Source organism: Pseudophryne corroboree, chromosome 6 (genome assembly GCF_028390025.1).
Source record: "Pseudophryne corroboree isolate aPseCor3 chromosome 6, aPseCor3.hap2, whole genome shotgun sequence".
Lineage (NCBI taxonomy): Eukaryota > Metazoa > Chordata > Amphibia > Anura > Myobatrachidae > Pseudophryne > Pseudophryne corroboree.
In genome coordinates, this window is record NC_086449.1 from 696,130,485 (window position 1) to 696,153,248 (window position 22,764).

At 49.9% G+C, this 22,764-nt stretch overlaps 1 protein-coding gene across 2 annotated transcripts in view; it reads left to right on the top strand.

Annotated features, from left to right (window-relative positions):
- NME5 (NME/NM23 family member 5) overlaps nucleotides 1–22,764 on the top strand; it is a 167,648-nt gene that overhangs the window by 63,821 nt on the left and 81,063 nt on the right. For both annotated transcript variants that reach the window (XM_063928318.1, XM_063928319.1), the window contains one exon: nucleotides 19,572–19,777. In XM_063928318.1, the coding sequence (XP_063784388.1) occupies nucleotides 19,572–19,777 (206 nt within the window). The remainder of the gene's footprint in view (nucleotides 1–19,571; nucleotides 19,778–22,764) is intronic.

Below are 22,764 nucleotides of genomic sequence, written 5' to 3' on the forward strand. Positions count from 1 at the left end.
ACCTTCTAGTAGGTGAGCACTGTTCAGCCACCACAGGAGAGATACCCTGGTCCTGGGAGACAGGGTGATCCTTTGATGCATTTGCAAATGGGACCCAGACCACTTGTCCAAGAGGTCCCATTGAAAAGTCCTCGCATGGAACCTGCCGAAAGGGATGGCCTCGTAGGAAGCCACCATCTTCCCCAGGACCCGCATGCAATGATGCACTGAAACCTTTTTTGGTTTTAATAGGTTCCTGACCATGGCTATGAGTTCCTGAACCTTTTCGTTCGGAAGAAAAACCTTTTTCTGGTCTGTGTCTAGAATCAGCCCCAAAAAGGTCAGACGCGTTGTAGGGACTAGCTGGGACTTCGGTATATTGAGAATCCAGCCGTGTATCTGCAACGTCTTCATGGACAGAGACACGCTGTCCAGCAACCTCTCCCGAGATCTCGCCTTTATGAGGAGATCGTCCAAGTATGGGATAATTGTGACCCCCTGCCTGCGCAGGAGCATCATCATTTCTGCCATTACCTTGGTGAAAATTCTCGGGGCCGTGGAAAGCCCAAACGGCAACGTCTGAAATTGGTAGTGACAGTCAGTCACTGCAAATCTCAGGAACGCCTGATGCGGGGGGAATATCGGAACATGAAGGTAAGCATCCCTTATGTCCAGGGACACCATCCAATCCCCCCCCTCCAGGCTGGCGATGACCGCCCTGAGTGATTCCATTTTGAACCTGAACCTCTTCAAGTACAGGTTCAGAGATTTCATGTTTAAAATGGGTCTGACCGAACCGTCCGGTTTCGGGACCACAAACAGGGTTGAGTAATATCCCTCTCCTTGCTGGAGATGAGGAACTGTGACAATCACCTGTTGAATATACAATTTTTGGATTGCTGCCAACACTAGCTCCTTCTCTGACTGGTAAGCCTGCAGAGCCGATTTGAAAAATCGGCGAGGAGGCAAGTCTTCGAATTCCAGCCTGTATCCCTGAGAAACAATCTCTAAAAAAAAACGAAGACGAGCCCCCACCAGATCTGCCTCTCCTCGGAAAGCCCCAGCGTCATGCGGTGGACTTTGCAGACGCAGGGGAGGACTTCTGCTCTTGGGAACTAGCTGTGTGCAGCTTTTTTCCCCTGCCTTTCCCTCTGGCAACAAAGGATGATGCACGTACCTTCTGGTTTTTATTGGAACGAAAGGACTGCATTTGATAATGAGGTGCCTTTTTTGTATGCTGCGGGGGGACATAAGGTAAGAAATTTGACTTACCAGCCGTAGCCGTAGAGACAAGATCCGAGAGGCCGTCTCCAAACAACTCCACCCCTTTGTAAGGCAAGGACTCCATATGCCGCTTTGAATCGGCATCTCCCGTCCACTGTCGGGTCCACAAGAGCCGCCTAGCAGAAATAGACATAGCATTTATTCTGGAGCTTAATAAACAAATGTCTCTCTGAGCATCTCTCATATACAAGGCAGCATCTCTGATATGCTCTATGGTCATTTGAATGGCGTCCCTATCTAAGGTGTCAATTTCCGTAGATAAGGAATCTGCCCATTCCACAACCGCACTACAAACCCAGGCCGACGCCATAGCCGGTCGAGCAATAGTACCGGAATGATTGTAAATGTGCTTTAAGGTAATTTCCTGCCTGCGATCAGCAGGTTCCTTGAGGGAAGCCGTATCCTGAGAAGGCAGTGCCACCTTTTTGGACAAACGTGTCAGCGCCTTGTCAACTTTTGGCGAAGATTCCCAGCGTATCCTATCAGTTTGTGGAAAAGGATACGCCATGAGAATCCTTTTGGGAACTTGTGGTCTCCTATCCGGAGATTCCCAAGCCTTTTCGCACAAGTAACTTAATTCAAATGAGGATGGAAAAGTGACTTCAGGCTTTTTCCCTTTATACATGTGTACCCTCGTGTCAGGGACAGGGGGTTCCTCAGTAATATGCAAAACCTCTTTAATGGCAATAATCATGTACCGTATACCCTTAGCCACCTTCGGCTGTAATTTTGCATCTTCATAGTCGACACTAGAGTCGGTATCTGTGTCATCGATCTGGGATATGGTGCGCTTCTGAGACCCCGAAGGACCTGGCGCCCCAGGGACAGGCATGGACTGGCTACCTGACTGATCCCTAGCTTCTGCCTTGTCTAATCTTTTATGCAATAGATTGACATTTGCATTCAAGACATTCAGCATATCCACCCATTCCGGTGTCGGCGTTGCCGACGGCGACCTGACATTCAAGCACTCCCCCTCCACATTAAGCGAGCCTTCCTCGTCAAACATGTCGACACACGCGTACCGACACACACACACACACACACACACACGGAACCCCTTTCCTGTAAACCGCCAATTATGTGCCCCCCCCTCTCTTTTAAGCACCCTTTCACCGTGTGTAAGCAGGGGAGAGTCCGGGGAGCTTCCTTTCTGCAGTGCTGTGGAGAGAAAATGGCGCTGGTGAGTGCTGAGGAAGAAGCCCCGCCCCCTCGGCGGCGGGCTTCTGTCCCGCTCAAACTTAGTAAAATATGGCGGGGGCTCTTTTATATACATGTACAGAGCCCACCTGTACATGTATATAGTCTTTCTCTAACATCCTAAGTGGATGCTGGGGACTCCGTAAGGACCATGGGGAATAGCGGCTCCGCAGGAGACTGGGCACATCTAAAGAAAGCTTTAGGACTATCTGGTGTGCACTGGCTCCTCCCCCTATGACCCTCCTCCAAGCCTCAGTTAGATCTTTGTGCCCGAACGAGAAGGGTGCACACTAGGGGCTCTCCTGAGCTTCTTAGTGAAAGTTTTAGTTTAGGTTTTTTATTTTCAGTGAGACCTGCTGGCAACAGGCTCACTGCATCGAGGGACTAAGGGGAGAAGAAGCGAACTCACCTGCGTGCAGAGTGGATTGGGCTTCTTAGGCTACTGGACATTAGCTCCAGAGGGACGATCACAGGCCCAGCCATGGATGGGTCCCAGAGCCGCGCCGCCGGCCCCCTTACAGAGCCAGAAGACAGAAGAGGTCCGGAAAATCGGCGGCAGAAGACGTCCTGTCTTCAACAAGGTAGCGCACAGCACTGCAGCTGTGCGCCATTGCTCTCAGCACACTTCACACTCCGGTCACTGAGGGTGCAGGGCGCTGGGGGGGGGGGCGCCCTGAGACGCAATAAAAACACCTTGGATGGCAAAAAAATGCATCACATATAGCTCCTGGGCTATATGGATGCATTTAACCCCTGCCAGAATACATAGAAAAATGGGAGATAGGCTCCGCCCCCTTATCGGCGGCCTTATCTCCTCAGCACACTGGCGCCATTTTCCCTCACAGCTCCGTTGGAGGGAAGCTCCCTGGCTCTCCCCTGCAGTCACTACACTACAGAAAGGGTTAAAAAAGAGAGGGGGGGGCACTAAATACGCGCAGTATTAAAGATACAGCAGCTATAAGGGGAAAAACACTTATATAAGGTTATTCCTGTATATATATAGCGCTCTGGTGTGTGCTGGCAGACTCTCCCTCTGTCTCCCCAAAGGGCTAGTGGGGTCCTGTCCTCTATCAGAGCATTCCCTGTGTGTGTGCTGTGTGTCGGTACGTTTGTGTCGACATGTATGAGGAGAAAAATGATGTGGAGACGGAGCAGATTGCCTGTAATAGTGATGTCACCCCCTAGGGGGTCGACACCTGAGTGGATGAACTGTTGGAAGGAATTACGTGACAGTGTCAGCTCTGTATAAAAGACAGTGGTTGACTTGAGACAGCCGGCTACTCAGCTTGTGCCTGTCCAGACGTCTCATAGGCCGTCAGGGGCTCTAAAGCGCCTGTTACCTCAGATGGCAGATATAGACGCCGACACGGATACTGACTCCAGTGTCGACGGTGAAGAGACAAATGTGACTTCCAGTAGGGCCACACGTTACATGATTGAGGCAATGAAAAATGTTTTACACATTTCTGATAATACGAGTACCACCAAAAAGGGGTATTATGTTCGGTGAGGAAAAACTACCTGTAGTTTTCCTGAATCTGAGAAATTAAATGAGGTGTGTGATGATGCGTGGTTTTCCCCCGATAACAACTGATAATTTCTAAAATGTTATTGGCATTATATCCTTTCCCGCCAGAGGTTAGGGTGCGTTGGGAAACACCCCCTAGGGTGGATAAAGCGCTCACACGCTTGTAAGGGCTCTACCCTCTCCTGAGATGGCCGCCCTTAAGGATCCTGCTGATAGAAAGCAGGAGGGTATCCTAAAATGTATTTACACACATACTGGTGTTATACTGCGACCAGCAATCGCCTCAGCCTGGATGTGCAGTGCTGGGTTGGCGTGGTCGGATTCCCTGACTGAAAATATTGATACCCTAGATAGGGACAGTATATTTTTGCCTATAGAGCATTTAAAAGATGCATTTCTGTATATGCGTGATGCACAGCGGAATATTTGCCGACTGGCATCAAGTCTAAGTGCGTTGTCCATTTCTACCAGTAGAGGGTTATGGACACGTCAGTGGTCAGGTGATGCGTATTCCAAACGGCATTTGGAAGTATTGCCTTATTAAGGGTAGGAGTTATTTGGGGTCGGTCTTTCAGACCTGGTGGCCACGGCAACAGCTGGGAAATCCACGTTTGTACCCCAGGTCGCCTCTCAACATGAGAAGACGCCGTATTATCAGGCGCAGTCTTTTCGTGGACAAGCGGGCAAAAGGTTCCTCATTTCTGCCCCGTGACAGAGGGAGAGGAAAAAGGCTGCAGAAATCAGCCAGTTCCCAGGAACAGAAACCCTCTCCCGCCTCTGCCAAGCCCTCAGTATGACGCTGGGGCTTTACAAGCAGAATCAGGCACGGTGGGGGGCCCGTCTCAATGAATTTCAGCGCGCAGTGGGCTCACTCGTAAGTAGACCCCTGGATCCTTCAGGTGATATCTCAGGGGTACAAATTAGAATTCGAGACGTCTCCCCCTCGCCGTTTCCTAAAGTCGGCTTTACCGATGTCTCCTTCTGACAGGGAGACAGTTTTGGAAGCCATTCACAAGCTGTATTCCCAGCAGGTGATAATCAAGGTACCCCTCCTGCAACAGGGAACGGGGTATTATTCCACACTGTTGTGGTACCGAAGCCGGACGGCTCGGTGAGACCGATTCTAAATCTAAAATCTTTGAACACTTACATACAGAGGTTCAAATTCAAGATTGAGTCACTCAGAGCAGTGATTGCGAACCTGGAAGAAGGGGACTACATGATGTCTCGGGACATCAAGGATGCTTACCTTCATGTCAAAATTTACCCTTCTCACCAAGGGTACCTCAGGTTTATGGTACAGAACTATCAGTTCAGACGCTGCCGTATGGATGGTCCACGGCACCCCGGGTCTTTACCAAGGTAATGGCCGAAATGATGATATTCCTTCGAAGGAAGGGAATTTTAGTTATCCCTTACTTGGACGATTCCCTGATAAGGGTAAGATCCAGGGAACAGTTGGAGGTCGGTGTAGCACTATCTCAGGTAGTGTTGCGGCAGCACGATTGGATTCTCAATATTCCAAAATCGCAGCTGGTTCCGACGACTTGTCTTCTGTTCCTAGGGATGATCCTGGACACAGTCCAGAAAAAGGTGTTTCTCCCGGAGGAGAAAGCCAGGGAGTTATCCGAGCTAGTCAGGAACCTCCTAAAACCGAGCCAAGTCTCAGTGCATCAATGCACAAGGGTTCTGGGTAAAATGGTGGCTTCCTACGAAGCAATCCCATTCGGCAGATTCCACGCAAGAACTTTCCAGTGGGACCTGCTGGACAAATGGTCCGGGTCGCATCTTCAGATGCATCAGCGGATAACCCTGTCACCAAGGACAAGGGTGTCCCTCCTGTGGTGGTTGCAGAGTGCTCATCTTCTAGAGGGCCGCAGATTCGGCATTCAGGACTGGGTCCTGGTGACCACGGATGCCAGCCTGCGAGGCTGGGGAGCAGTCACACAGGGAAGGAATATCCAGGGCTTATGGTCAAGCCTGGAGACATCACTTCACATAAATATCCTGAAGCTAAGGGCCATTTACAATGCTCTAAGCTTAGCAAGACCTCTGCTTCAAGGTCAGCCGGTGTTGATCCAGTCGGACAACATCACGGCAGTCACCCACGTAAACAGACAGGGTGGCACAAGAAGCAGGAGGGCAATGGCAGAAGCTGCAAGGATTCTTCGCTGGGCGGAAAATCATGTGATAGCACTGTCAGCAGTATTCATTCCGGGAGTGGACAACTGGGAAGCAGACTTCGTCAGCGCGACCTCCACCCGGGAGAGTGGGGACTTCACCCAGAAGTCTTCCACATGATTATAAACCGTTGGGAAAAACTCGACAGGTATTGCGCCAGGTCAAGGGACCCTCAGGCAATAGCTGTAGACGCTCTGGTAACACCGTGGGTGTACCAGTCAGTGTATGTGTTCCCTCCTCTGCCTCTCATACCCAAGGTACTGAGATTGATAAGATGGAGAGGAGTAAGCACTATGTTCGTGGCTCCGGATTGGCCAAGAAGGACTTGGTAACCGGAACTTCAAGAGATGCTCACGGAGGATCCGTGGCCTCTACCTCTAAGAAGGGACCTGCTCCAGCAAGGACCCTGTCTGTTCCAAGACTTACCACGGCTGCGTTTGACGGCATGGCGGTTGAACGCCGGATCCTGAAGGAAAAAGGCATTCCGGATGAAGTCATCCCTATCCTGATCAAAGCCAGGAAGGATATAACCGCAAGACATTATCACCGCATTTGGCGAAAATATGTTGCGTGGTGCGAGGCCAGTAAGGCCCGACGGAGGAAATTCAACTGGGTCGATTCCTACATTTCCTGCAAACAGGAGTGTCTATGGGCCTGAAATTGGGGTCCATTAAGGTTCAAATTTCGGCCCTGTCAATTTTCTTCCAAAAAGAACTAGCTTCAGTCCCTGAAGTTCAGACGTTGTAAAAGGGGTACTGCATATACAGCCTCCTTTTGTGCCTCCAGTGGCACTTTGGGATCTCAATGTAGTTTTTGGGTTCCAAAAGTCACATTGGTTTGAACCACTTAAATCTGTGGAGTTAAAATATCTCACATGGAAAGTGGTCATGCTGTTGGCCCTGGCCTGGGCCAGGCGCGTGTCAGAATTGGCGGCTTTATCCTGTAAAAGCCCTTATCTGATTTTCCATTCGGACAGGGCGGAATTGAGGGCTCGTCCTCAGTTTCTCCCTAAGGTGGTTTCAGCGTTTCACCTGAACCAACCTATTGTGGTGCCTGCGGCTACTAGGGACTTGGAGGACTCCAAGTTGCTAGGCGTTGTCAGGGCCCTGAAAATATATGTTTCCAGGACGGCTGGAGTCAGGAAATCTGACTCGCTGTTTATCCTGTATGCACCCAACAAGCTGGGTGCTCCTGCTTCTAAGCAGACTATTGCTCGTTGGATTTGTAGTACAATTCAGCTTGCACATTCTGTGCAGCCAAAAATCTGTAAATGCCCACTCCACAAGGAAGGTGGGCTCATCTTGGGCGGCTGCCCGAGGGGTCTCGGCTTTACAACTTTGCCGAGCAGCTACTTGGTCAGGAGCAAATACGTTTGTAAAATTCTACAAAATTGATACCCTGGCTGAGGAGGACCTGGAGTTCTCTCATTTGGTGCTGCAGAGTCATCCGCACTCTCCCGCCCGTTTGGGAGCTTTGGTATAATCCCCATGGTCCTTACGGAGTCCCCAGCATCGACTTAGGACGTTAGAGAAAATAAGAATTTACTTACCGATAATTCTATTTCTCGTAGTCCGTAGTGGATGCTGGGCGCCCATCCCAAGTGCGGATTGTCTGCAATACTGGTACATAGTTATTGTTACCAAAAAATCGGGTCATTGCTGTAGTGAGCCATCTTTTCTAGAGGCTCCTCTGTTATCATGCTGTTAACTGGGTTCAGATCACAAGTTGTACGGTGTGATTGGTGTGGCTGGTATAAGTCTTACCCGGGATTCAAAATCCTTCCTTATTGTGTACGCTCGTCCGGGCACAGTATCCTAACTGAGGCTTGGAGGAGGGTCATAGGGGGAGGAGCCAGTGCACACCAGGTAGTCCTAAAGCTTTCTTTAGATGTGCCCAGTCTCCTGCGGAGCCGCTATTCCCCATGGTCCTTACGGAGTCCCCAGCATCCACTACGGACTACGAGAAATAGAATTATCGGTAAGTAAATTCTTATTTTTTGCCATGCAGAGGTTTATATTGCTGCCCAGGGCGCCCCCCCCTGCGCCCTGCACCCTTACAGTGACCGGAGTATGTGAGGTGTATGGGAGCAATGACGCACAGCTGCAGTGCTGTGCGTTTCCTCAGTGAAGCTGAAGTCTTCTGCCGCCTGACTACTTCTGTCTTCTGTACTTCTAGCTCTGTGAGGAGAGCGGCGGCGCGGCTCCGGGGGTGGACGCCCAGTAAGAACCTGCTTTCACCCCCTCTGGAGCTAATAGTGTCCAGTAGCCGAGGAAGCAGAGCCTATCTTTGACAAGAAGGTCTGCTCCTCTCTCCTCAGTCCCTCGATGCAGGGAGCCTGTTGCCAGCAGTGCTCCCTGTGAAAAAGTAGTAAAAGGTAGAAGAAAAAAAAATCCAAACAAAAATGCTTCTAGGCAGAGAACTCTGGAGAGCTCTCTGCAGTGCACCCATCTTGCTCTGGGCACAGTGTAAAACTGAGGTCTGGAGGAGGGGCATAGAGGGAGGAGTCAGTGCACACCCGGAGTCCAAAGCTTTCTTAAAGTGCCCTATCTCCTGCGGAGCCCGTCTATTCCCCATGGTCCTTACGGAGTCCCAGCATCCTCAAGGACGTTAGAGAAAGTTATTTTAGAGTTTTTTATTTTACAGGGAGGCTGCTGGCAACAGCCTCCCTGCTTCGTGGGACTAAGGGGGGGAGTAGTGTCTGCCCTGCGGGGTCTTGAGCCACTATCTCCACTGACAGGACACTGAGCTCCTGAGGGGTTCGAACGTTATCCACCACAGGGGATCGCTCACCCCAAGAGCATGCCGCCACCCCCTTACAGAGCCAGAAGATCGGTGGCGAGTTAGTCACCGACCCCTCTAGCAAGCGAGGAGCCGGTGTGAAGATGGCGGCAACAGGGTATGGAGCGCAGTACTAACTGCGCTTCAGGGCTCAGCGGTACATAGTGCGGCGCTGTGAGGGGCGCCCTGAGCCAGCGTCTACACTCTACACTGACCTCTCAAGCCTGTCAGGGTCCCGGGATCTCTGCCAGCATAAATCCTCAGGCCAGTATATTCTTATGAAGAGCTGGAAGACAGCGCCATTAAGGGGGCGGAGCTTCAACTCAGAGCGGACCCTGCATCGTTCAGCGCCATTTTCCTGCCTGCAGAAACGCTGTCAGTGATGTGCAGTCCCTCCAGAGCAACTCCAGTTATCTCTCAAGGTACCAGGGGGGGGAGGCTGTGTAAAGACTGTGTAACCTATTAAGGAACATAGTCAGCACTGGTTTAGGGTCTCCCTATACCTGGAAAGCGCTGTGTGTGGGTTGGCTCCAATCTCTGTGTCTCTCTTGCATTCTTGGGGGTGAAACTCAATCTGTTCTCCCCTGTGTGTGTGTGTGTGGAGTGTCTGTGGTCTCCATTAAGCTATGTCCAGGGACTCTGTGTCATATGCAGCAGAGGATATGTCCTCTCAGGATGATCCCATTCCATGTAATCATGATTACACTGTTTTAGCACAGATACCAGCAGGGGAGCCTGAATGGTTATCCTCTATCAAATCCATGATTTCTCACAAGGGTTGCACAGAATGAATCTGCAACTCAGGCTTTACAGAACTCTATGGCCGTTTGGTCCTGTTCTGTTACCTCAGGGCCCCCCTCTGGAGGTTCCCATAAACGTGCTCTTGACATGGATACCGACTCTGACACGGCAGACGGTGATGGGGATGTGCTCAGGGGGGCTGCATCTCTTGCTAAAGGGGTGCAATTGATGATAGAGGCTATAAAGGATGTGTTGAATATTGCAGACACAACACCTGAACAGGTTGAGGAGGCTTACTTCACTTACAATAAGAAAGCCTCGCTAACCTTCCCTGCGTCCAAAGAATTAAATGCTATATTTGAGAAAGCATGGGAAAGCCCGGAGAAAAAAAATCCAGATCTCTGGAAGGTTTCTGGTTGCTTTTCCCTTCCCTGAGGAGGATAGGAAAAAATGGGAAAACCCACCCATAGTGGATGCGTCTGTATCCAGACTCTCTAAAAAGGTGGTTTTACCTGTTTTACCTGTTCCAGGATCTACCGCCTTAAAAGAGCCGGCTGATCGCAAAATTGATACTGCGCTCAAATCCATATACACGGCTTCAGGGGCGATACTACAGCCTACTATTGCCTGTGCATGGATTTCCAAAGCTATAGTAAACTGGTCAGGCACATTACTTGAGGATTTGGATACTATGGATAAAAGTGACGTAGAATTGTTTTTACGTAACATTCAGGATTCTGCAGGATTTATGGTGGAATCCATGAAGGACCTGGGTTCAGTGGCTGCAGGAATTTCTTCCATGTCTGTCTCAGCTCGTCGAGGACTGTGGCTGCTCCAGTGGTCTGCCTACGCGGAATCCAGGAGAGGTGTGGAGACCCTACCCTACACAGGTCAGGCTCTCTTTGGGGAAGTGGATGCGTGGATCGCCACGGCTACAGCGGGTAAGTCACCTTTTCTTCCCTCAGCTGCACCTGCTGCGAAGAAACCTTTTCCTTCAGCGGCATCACAGTCCTTTCGTGTTACTAAAACAAGAAAGGCAAAACCGTCCAACACCTTTAGAGGAGGTCGACCAAAATCCAAGAAACCTGCTGCTGCGGGTTCCCAGGAACAGAAACCTGCTTCTGGTACGCCAAAGTCCACAGCATGACGGTGGAGGTAGGGCCGGTGGGGGCGAGACTCAGACATTTCAGTCACGTCTGTGTGTCGTCCGGCCTGGATCCCTGGATACTAGATATTGTGTCCCTGGGGTACCGGCTAGAATTTCAAGATCTCCCTCCTCACAGGTTCTTCAAATCAGGCTTGCCAGCTTTGCCGGCAGAAGCTGGTGGAGGCACAGGTTATCGTACCAGTTCCTCACCAGATGCAAAACAAAGGTTACTATTCAAAAAAGATAAAGGAACTTATGGGCAAGAAAAGGCGTGCATTTAAAAAATACAAATCTGACGGGGAAGCAGAGTCATTTCAGCACTATAAGGAATGTAACAAAATTTGCAAAAAGGAAATAAGAGCGGCTAAAGTAGAAACTGAAAAACTAGGAGCAAAGGAAAGCAAAGCGAATACCAAAAAATTACATTAATAGCAAGAGATTAAAGAAGGAGAGTATAGGCCCTTTAAAAGATAAGTTGGGAGTCTTAAGCAAAAATGATAATGACATAGCGGACACACTCAATGAGTTTTTTTCAACAGTATTTACTAGAGAGGACCCAATTCAGGGACTAACACATAATCTCAATAATGAGAATATCCCACTGATAGGTACTTATTTAAGCGAGGAAGTAGTCTGTGACCGATTAAAACATTTAAAGATTAATAAGTCACCAGGTCCCGATGGTATTCACCCAAGGGTTCTAATGGAGCTTCACTCTGAACTTGCAAAACCGCTATTTCTCTGACGTCCTAGTGGATGCTGGGAACTCCGAAAGGACCATGGGAATAGCGGCTCCGCAGGAGACTGGGCACAACTAAAGAAAGCTTTTAGGTCACCTGGTGTGCACTGGCTCCTCCCACTATGACCCTCCTCCAAGCCTCAGTTAGATTTTGTGCCCGGCCGAGGTTGGATGCACACTAGGGGCTCTCCTGAGCTTCTAAAAAGAAAGTATATAATTAGGTTTTTTATTTTACAGTGAGACCTGCTGGCAGCAGGCTCACTGCAGCGAGGGACTAAGGGGAGAAGAAGCGAACCTACCTGCTTGCAGCTAGCTTGGGCTTCTTAGGCTACTGGACACCATTAGCTCCAGAGGGATCGACCGCATGGAACTGGCCTTGGTGTTCGGTCCCGGAGCCGCGCAGCCGTCCCCCTTACAGAGCCAGAAGCAAGAAGAGGTCCGGAAAATCGGCGGCAGAAGACATCAGTCTTCACCAAGGTAGCGCACAGCACTGCAGCTGTGCGCCATTGCTCCTCATACACACTTCACACTCCGGTCACTGGGGTGCAGGGCGCTAGGGGGGGCGCCCTGAGCAGCAATAAAAACACCTTGGCTGGCAAAAATACCACAATATATAGCCCCAGAGGCTATATATGTGATAATTACCCCTGCCAGAATCCATAAAAAAGCGGGAGAATAGTCCGCGAAAAAAGGGGCGGAGCTATCTCCTTCAGCACACTGGCGCCATTTCTCCCTCACAGCTCCGCTGGAAGGAAGCTCCCTGGCTCTCCCCTGCAGTCTACACTACAGAAAAGGGTAAAAAAAGAGAGGGGGGGCACTAAATTTAGGCGCAGTATATATAACAGCAGCTATAGGGGACATAATTCAGTTAGTCCCTGCATTATATAGCGCTCTGGTGTGTGCTGGCATACTCTCACTCTGTCTCCCCAAAGGGCTTTTGTGGGTCCTGTCCTCTGTAAGAGCATTCCCTGTGTGTGTGCGGTGTGTCGGTACGGCTGTGTCGACATGTTTGATGAGGATAATGATGTGGAGGCGGAGCAGATGCCTATAGAAGGGATGTCACCCCCTGCGGGGCAGACACCTGAGTGGATGGACTTATGGAAGGAATTGCGTGCACGTGTCGACTCCTTACACAAAAAATTTGACGACATGCCAAATGCGGGACAGCCGGCTTCTCAGCTCGTGCCTGTCCAGGCGTCTCAAAGGCCATCGGGGGCTCTAAAACGCCCGCTACCTCAGATGGCAGACGCGGATGTCGACACGGATACTGACACCAGTGTCGACGACGATGAGTCTAGTCTAATGTCCACTAAGGCCATTCGTTACATGATTGAAGCAATGAAAGAGGTGTTAAAATTTCTGATATAAACCCAGGTACCACTAAAAAGGGTATTATGTTTGGGGAGAAAAAACTACCCGTAGTTTTTCCCCCATTAGAAGAATTAAATGAAGTGTGTGAAGAAGCGTGGGCTTTCCCTGATAAAAGATTGGTAATCTCTAAGAAGTTACTAATGGCGTTCCCTTTCCCGCCAGAGGATAGGTCACGTTGGGAGACACCCCCTAGGGTGGATAAAGCGCTCACACGTTTGTCTAAAAAGGTGGCACTACCGTCTCCGGATACGGCCGCCCTCAAGGAACCTGCTGATAGAAAGCAGGAGGCGATCCTGAAGTCTGTATATACACACTCAGGCATTATACTTAGACCAGCTATTGCGTCAGCATGGATGTGCAGTGCTGCCGCTGCGTGGTCAGATTCCCTGTCAGAAAATGAGAGATGCACAGAGGGAGATCTGCCGGCTGGCATCTAAAATAAGTGCATTGTCCATTTCTGCTAGGAGAGGCTTATGGACTCGCCAGTGGACAGGGGATGCAGATTCAAAAAGGCACATGGAAGTTTTGCCTTATAAGGGTGAGGAGTTATTTGGGGATGGTCTCTCGGACCTAGTTTCCACAGCAACTGCTGGGAAGTCAGCATTTTTACCCCATGTTCCCTCACAGCCTAAAAAGGCGCCGTTTTATCAGGTACAGTCCTTTCGGACTCAGAAAAACAGGCGTGGAAAAGGCGGGTCCTTTCTGTCCAGAGGCAGAGGTAGGGGAAAAAGGCTGCAACAAACAGCAGGTTCCCAGGAGCAAAAGTCCTCCCCCGCTTCTTCCAAGTCCGCCGCATGACGGTGGGGCTCCACAGGCGGAGCCAGGTACGGTGGGGGGCCGCCTCAAAAATTTCAGCGATCAGTGGGCTCGCTCACAGGTGGATCCCTGGATCCTGCAAATAGTATCTCAAGGGTACAAACTGGAATTCGAGGCGTCTCCACCCCACCGGTTCCTAAAATCTGCCTTGCCGATTACTCCTTCAGACAGGGAGGCTGTGCTAGCGGCAATTCACAAGCTGTATTCCCAGCAGGTGATAATCAAGGTGCCCCTACTTCAACAAGGACGGGGTTACTATTCCACACTGTTTGTGGTACCGAAACCGGACGGTTCGGTGAGACCCATTTTAAATTTGAAATCCTTGAACACATACATAAAAAAATTCAAGTTCAAGATGGAATCGCTCAGGGCGGTTATTGCAAGCCTGGACGAGGGGGATTACATGGTATCCCTGGACATCAAGGATGCTTACCTGCATGTCCCCATTTACTATCCTCACCAGGAGTACCTCAGATTTGTGGTACAGGATTGCCATTACCAATTCCAGACGCTGCCGTTTGGACTCTCCACGGCACCGAGGGTGTTTACCAAGCTAATGGCGGAAATGATGATACTCCTTCGAAGAAAGGGAGTTTTAATTATCCCGTACTTGGACGATCTCCTAATAAAGGCGAGGTCCAAGGAGCAGTTATTGGTGGGAGTAGCACTATCTCAGGAGGTGCTACACCAGCACGGTTGGATTCTGAATATTCCAAAATCACAGCTGGTTCCGACGACACGTCTACTGTTCCTGGGTATGATTCTGGATACAGTCCAGAAAAAAGTGTTTCTCCCGGAGGAGAAAGCCAAGGAGCTGTCATCTCTAGTCAGAGACCTCCTGAAACCAAAACAGGTATCGGTGCATCACTGCACGCGGGTCCTGGGAAAGATGGTGGCTTCTTACGAAGCAATTCCTTTCGGCAGGTTCCATGCCAGAATCTTTCAGTGGGACCTGTTGGACCAATGGTCCGGATCGCATCTTCAGATGCATCGCCTAATAAGTAACCCTGTCTCCAAGAACCAGGGTGTCTCTGCTGTGGTGGCTACAGAGTGCTCATCTTCTAGAGGGCCGCAGATTCGGCATACAGGACTGGGTCCTGGTGACCACGGATGCCAGCCTTCGAGGCTGGGGGGCGGTCACACAGGGAAGAAACTTCCAAGGACTATGGTCGAGTCAGGAGACTTCCCTACACATAAATATTCTGGAACTAAGGGCCATTTACAATGCCCTAAGTCAGGCAAAATCCCTGCTTCTACACCAGCCGGTACTGATCCAGTCAGACAACATCACGGCAGTCGCCCATGTAAATCGACATGGCGGCACAAGAAGCAGGATGGCAATGGCAGAAGCCACAAGGATTCTCCGATGGGCGGAAAATCACGTACTAGCACTGTCAGCAGTGTTCATTCCGGGAGTGGACAACTGGGAAGCAGACTTTCTCAGCAGGCACGACCTCCACCCGGGAGAGTGGGGACTTCATCCAGAAGTCTTCACGCTGATTGTAAATCGATGGGAACGGCCACAGGTGGACATGATGGCGTCCCGCCTAAACAAAAAACTAGAGAGATATTGCGCCAGGTCAAGGGACCCTCAGGCGATAGCTGTGGACGCTCTAGTGACACCGTGGGTGTACCAGTCAGTTTATGTGTTCCCTCCTCTGCCTCTCATACCAAGGGTACTGAGAATAATAAGAAAACGAGGAGTAAGAACAATACTCGTGGTTCCGGATTGGCCAAGACGAGCGTGGTACCCGGAACTTCAAGAGATGATCTCAGAGGACCCATGGCCTCTGCCGCTCAGACAGGACCTGCTGCAGCAGGGGCCCTGTCTGTTCCAAGACTTACCGCGGCTGCGTTTGACGGCATGGCGGTTGAACGCCGGATCCTGAAGGAAAAGGGCATTCCGGAGGAAGTCATTCCTACGCTGATTAAAGCCAGGAAAGATGTAACTGCAAAGCATTATCACTGCATATGGCGGAAATATGTTGCTTGGTGTGAGGCCAAAAAGGCCCCAACAGAGGAATTTCAACTAGGTCGATTTCTGCATTTCCTACAAGCAGGAGTGACTATGGGCCTGAAATTAGGCTCCGTTAAGGTACAGATCTCGGCTCTGTCGATTTTCTTCCAGAAAGAACTAGCTTCACTACCTGAAGTTCAGACGTTTGTGAAAGGAGTGCTGCATATTCAGCCCCCGTTTGTGCCTCCAGTGGCACCTTGGGATCTCAACGTGGTGTTGAGTTTCTTAAAATCACATTGGTTTGAGCCACTTAAAACCGTGGATCTAAAATATCCCACGTGGAAAGTGGTCATGTTATTGGCCTTGGCTTCAGCCAGGCGTGTGTCAGAATTGGCAGCTTTGTCATGTAAAAGCCCTTATCTGATTTTCCATATGGATAGGGCGGAATTGAGGACTCGTCCTCAGTTTCTCCCTAAGGTGGTATCAGCTTTTCACTTGAACCAACCTATTGTGGTGCCTGCGGCTACTAGGGACTTGGAGGATTCCAAGTTACTGGACGTAGTCAGGGCCTTGAAAATTTATGTTTCCAGGACGGCTAGAGTCAGGAAAACTGACTCGCTATTTATCCTGTATGCACCCAACAAACTGGGTGCTCCTGCTTCTAAGCAGACTATTGCTCGCTGGATTTGTAGCACAATTCAGCTGGTGCATTCTGCGGCTGGACTGCCGCATCCTAAATCAGTAAAAGCCCATTCCACAAGGAAGGTGGGCTCATCTTGGGCGGCTGCCCGAGGGGTCTCGGCTTTACAACTTTGCCGAGCTGCTACATGGTCAGGGGCAAACACGTTTGCAAAATTCTACAAATTTGATACCCTGGCTGAGGAGGACCTTGAGTTCTCTCATTCGGTGCTGCAGAGTCATCCGCACTCTCCCGCCCGTTTGGGAGCTTTGGTATAATCCCCATGGTCCTTTCGGAGTTCCCAGCATCCACTAGGACGTCAGAGAAAATAAGATTTTACTCACCGGTTAATCTATTTCTCGTAGTCCGTAGTGGATGCTGGGCGCCCATCCCAAGTGCGGATTGTCTGCAATACTTGTACATAGTTATTGTTAACTAAAGGGTTATTGTTGAGCCATCTGTTGAGAGGCTCAGTTGTTTTCATACTGTTAAACTGGGTATAGTATCACGAGTTATACGGTGTGATTGGTGTGGCTGGTAGGAGTCTTACCCGGGATTCAAAATCCTTCCTTATTATGTCAGCTCGTCCGGGCACAGTGTCCTAACTGAGGCTTGGAGGAGGGTCATAGTGGGAGGAGCCAGTGCACACCAGGTGACCTAAAAGCTTTCTTTAGTTGTGCCCAGTCTCCTGCGGAGCCGCTATTTCCATGGTCCTTTCGGAGTTCCCAGCATCCACTACGGACTACGAGAAATAGATTTACTGGTGAGTAAAATCTTATTTTTTGATCTTTAAGGATTCAGTAATATCAGGTATGATTCCGAAAGACTGGCGTATAGCGGAAGTAGTGCCTATATTCAAAAAGGGAAGTAAAGCTGAACCAGGTAATTATAGACTAGTTAGTCATACATCTATAGTGGGGAAAGTATTGGAAGGTATTCTAAGAGATAGTATTCAGAAGTTCCTTGAAGTCAATAAGGACATTAAAAGGAATCAACATGGGTTTATGAAGGACAGATCCTGTCAAACCAACTTACTTGGCTTTTTTGAAACAGTAAGCGCAAACCTAGATCAGGGTAAAGAGGTGGATGTAATCTTTTTAGATTTTGCCAAAGCGTTCGACACTGTACCACACATGAGACTTATCTACAAGCTACAAGAATCAGGGCTAGGAAGCACAATATGCACTTGGGTCAAAAACTGGTTAGATAATAGGGAGCAGCGCGTTGTGGTTAATGGATCTTTTTCAACTTGGACTGAAGTGCTAAGTGGTGTGCCGCAAGGCTCAGTATTAGGACCGCTATTATTCAATATTTTCATTAACGACGTAACAGAAGGTCTAGAGAGCATGGTGTAAATTTTTGCAGATGATACCAAATTGTGTAAAGTTATAAATGCGGAGGGGGATGCTGAGTCGCTTCAGAATGACTTAGTTAAATTAGAAGCTTAGGCAGCGAAATGGAGAATGCGCTTCAATACAGACAAGTGTAAGGTAATGCACTGTGGTAACAAGAACAAAAATTACACCTACCTACTAAATGGGGTAAAATTAGGGGATTCTGTACTGGAAAAGGACTTAGGTGTCCTCATAGATAGCAAACTAAGCAGTAGTACCCAAAGTAGGACTGCAGCAAAGAAGGCTAATAAGATATTAGCATGCATAAAACGGGGAATTGATGCTAGGGACGTGAGTATTATACTCCCATTATATAAATCACTCGTGAGGCCACACCTTGAATACTGTGTACAATTCTGGGCACCTTACTACAAAAAGGATATCCTGGAGCTAGAAAAGGTTCAAAGGCGGGCGACCAAACTAATTAAGGGTATGGAGACGCTGGAATACGAGGAAAGGCTTGCAAGACTAGGCATGTTTACACTGGAAAAGAGGAGATTAAGAGGGGACATGATCAACTTTTACAAATATATAAGGGGACAATATACAGATCTTGCGCAGGACCTGTTTTTGGTTAGATCAACACCGAGAACTCGTGGACACTCGCTCAGGTTAGAGGAGGTTTTACGGTAAGGACGATACGTTTTTGGAATTCCCTGCCTGAGGGAATTGTAATGGCCGACTCAGTCAACACCTTTAAGAATGGGTTAGATAAATTCCTAATGGATAAGGATATCCAGGGTTATGGGGCATAGTCACGCACTATGGTTATTATAAAAAAGAGGGGTAAAACGTAACGGCAGCCATCAACTTCAGTCAAAATTTTATACAAAATAATCGTGCATAGGAGACCACAAATAGGTTGAACCCGATGGACAATTGTCTTTTTTCAACCTTAGATACTATGTTACTCTGCCTAGTTCCTACCATTAGCTTTTGTTCCCCCCCCCAATCCCCACCACTGTTTACATGCCTGTATGCTATACCTGCACGTGGATGTATTCGTAAAGGGTGTACCACACACACGTGCCAGCTTGCCTAGGTATGCCCTGGGTCTTTGTATGGCTTATCTCCCACAGTGTAACCTTTGCAGTGCGCCCAACATGGCTGCTTCACCTTGTACACTTGTGGATGGGATGGAAACTACATGGACTTGACGGCTATGTGTTGGACCCTATTCCTAGTGTCAGGACGCTCAACCACCACATTTTGTGTCATCTCTTCTAGGTGTGTCCTATTCCACTCAGGGTAATCCTACGTAGTGCGTCCAGGATGGCTGCCTCATCTGGTGCCTTTCGTGGGTGGAGTACTTGACCATGGACGTTAATGCACAAAATATATCAACCCTGCAATGTGCTTATTATTGTGCCCTCTACGTTTCTGATGTTTTTCATTATTTCTGTGTGGTTTTCTATTTTCTGTAATTACCAAATGCTTGTACAGTGTACCATGTTTCTGATGTCTGTATAGCAACTTTCAGTCCCATGGGAGAAAGCACTGTATTATTATTATTATTATTATTATTATTATTATTATTATGAGGGCTGGGAAGAGAGATAAAGCCGATACTGCATATTTTATCCTCAATTTAAATAATAAGTTGCTGCTTCACGTTTTTCAGAACTAAAAACTCTTGGCGCTGAGCTTATGGAGAAAACAGAAATATATGCATTGTGTTAAGTAACCTTCCATTAGTAGAATAATGTGTTACCTTTGCAAAACAGGCAGATCAGATATATGTAAAAACTCACATTACATTTCACTGTAACACTGACAGAAGAGAAAAGTGCATCTAAGCCCAGAACAATGCAGTGACTTCTACTCAGACCAGTATGGGAAAATGTTCTTCCCAAGCCTGACTGCCTACATGAGCTCTGGACCAATAATTGCTCTGGAACTGACCAGACATAATGCCATCCACTCCTGGAGAGAGCTAATGGGACCATCCAATAGCCTGAAAGCTAAAGAAACTCATCCTGATAGGTAAGAATGTCTTGTACATATTTACATATCAGGACATAATTGTCTCTCTTGGGCATATCATAGTCTAGACATGCAGTAATGTACCTTCCATGTTAGCAGTTTGGGGCATGAGTCTTGTAATCACTATATAATACTGTATAATGGGATCAGCATAAATAACATTCTGCTAGTGTTTATATAATACTAATGAGTAATGCGTTTTACTGTGTTTCTCTGTGATTTACTTGTCTTCCATTAGAATTATGTCTGCTATTGCACTGTACATTATTTAATGTTTTGAAATTCTGTAGAATAATACTGATGATATAATATTTTTTCTGCAGCGAGGTACACTGGGATTCCACAGGGAATACATCGGGGTGTAGAGTTGGATCTTGATCCGAGGCACCAACAGGCTAAAGCTTTGACTGTTCCCAGGATGCACTGCACCGCCTCCTCTATAACCCCGCCTCTGGGCACTGGAGCTCAGTTTGTAAGTTGGTGCCTGCAGAGCAGGTCACTAACGGGGGGCTGCGCTAGGCAGTTCTGAAAAGAACTTTTTAAGAAGAACTCAAGGGCCACAGCACTGTTTATGTCATTCTGACATTCTGTGCTGCTGCTCCATTACCTTCCCAGCAGCGCTGCATACTCCCGCGACCGGGTTGACGGGTACTTGCAGCGGAGGCACACCGGTCTTCAGGCACACCATCGCTGACGCTCTCCTGGATCGCGTGGCTGCACGTTAGGGAGGTGGTAAGAGGGTCCCCCAGGTGCGACCCGCCGGTAAATCGCAGTCCCAGGAGACGGACCGCGCCGCTGGCGTGGACCCTGTACTGCACAGGGACCCCACTATATCCACCAGGGCAGGGAGCACAGGTCAGATCTACTAAAATCTGTTTTACATAGGCTCCACAGTACCCAATGGTGAGGACCAGCATAGGGGTAAGGCGCTGACCTGTAGCCCCTCCCCCAGCTCCGGGCGCCATCTGCTGCTGGTGTTCCCGCCCTGGAACTGCATTTCACTCTCCCTCACTCCCTGACAGAGATTTTGGCGCCATCTTTCCACAAGTAGCTGGGCTGATCTCCGGGACTGCAGGGCACTGTCTCCTCTGTAAAGCTGCCTGTTTCATCAGCGCTGTGCATTTACAGGCACTTAAGTATTCTACATGTCATTTTAGACAGTGTTAGTTAAGAACAAGTGTACTGCTACCTGAATATTTAGTACAAGTATTCTGTGATATACATCCAGTATCTACTGTGCATTGTTATATCTATATACATACATATCTATATGTAATTTTACTAGTCCAGTGCAGTTTTATTTTGCATCTGTAACTTCTGCATTGTACCTGTGACTGAGTGTGCCTGTAGCTGCTGTGTGGATTTCATTCTCGCGTATCACACCTCTAGCTATCACTATATTCTGTACCCTGGGGGACTAGGTGCGTCAGGGTCTCTTATATATATATATATATATATATATATATATATATATAATATCTCCTATATATTCGCCCTGTGACTCTGTGCTTGGCCCTCTAACACTGGGCGGAGTCACAGTGGTGGGTGGAGTTAGCAGCTCCTGCCCTGTTCCAGCACACCACTAGCAGAACGGAGCAGCAGCCACAGAATCCACCCACCAGCCCCAGCCACCAGTGCATGGACGCCCCACAGTGCCAGGTAACCACGGACACCCCAATGCCACCCGCACCACGCACCTCCAAACCCCCCCTCCACCAGCTCCCACATCCAGCCATGGACGGCCCACCCACCCCCCATCCGGACGCCTGCATAACTCACCACACTGCCCAGCCTAACCCCCACATCCAGTGGCAGGGACACGCACCATGGCCACACCGCACTGCACACCGCCCCTCCCATCAGCCGCACCGCACACCGTCCCTCCCGTTAGCGCACACACCTTCCCTGCCACGGCCGCAGCACACACCGCCGATAACACCCCCCACCCCCCCGCCGCACCATCTGTCACTTTGCAGGCGCGCCGCGGGCACACAGTCCCGCAGCACGCCGTCCACACCGCGGCCGCACAGACCGCACCCGCCCTCCCCACAACCCCAGCACAAACTGTCTCCCGACCGCGGACCACACTGTACCGCGGGGACCCGCTGCACTCACACATCCCCGTCACCCGCACCTGTCTGTGTGCAGGAGACAGGGCTCTCACAGCTCCAGCGCCACATACATAGTCTCTCCTCTCCCAGCACCATACACCCGCACCCAGCCATCCCGCCCCCCTATCAGCCATCACCCCCCCTATCAGCTATCACCCCCCCTATCAGCCATCACCCCCCCATGAGCCACCACCCTCTCTCAGCCATCAACTCCCACCCCTATCAGCCATCACCCCCCCCATCAGCCTTCACCCCCTCTCAGCCATCACCCCACCCCCCTGTCAGCCATCCCCCCCCTCAGCCATCTACCCCTCCCCCCTCAGCCATCTACCCCTCCCCCCTCAGCCATCTACCCCCCCCCCCTCAGCCATCTACCCCCCCCTCAGCCATCTACCCCCCCCGTCAGCCATCTTCCTCCCCCCCTGTCAGCCATCTCCTCCCGTCAGCCATCTCCCCCCCCCTCAGCCAACACACCCCCCCTGTCAGCCATCAACCCCCCATCACCCATCCCACCCCCTATCAGCCATCACCCCCCTGTCAGCCATCACCCCCCATGACTTACCCCCCCTGTCAGCCAGCCATCTATCCCCCGTCAGCCATCTACCCCCCCTGTCAGCCATCTACCCCCCCCCCTCAGCCATCTACCGCCCCCCCTGTCAGCCATCTGCCCCCCCCCCCCCGTCAGCCATCTACCCCCCCCTATCAGCCATTCCGCCCCCCCTATCAGCCATCACCCCCCCCATCAGCCATCACCGCCCCTGCCACCCCCCCACCCCCCTATCAGCCACACACCCCTCTATCAGGCCCCCCATCAGCCATACACTCCCCTCTATCAGCCATACACCCCCCTCTATCCCCCCTATCAGCCATCCCCCC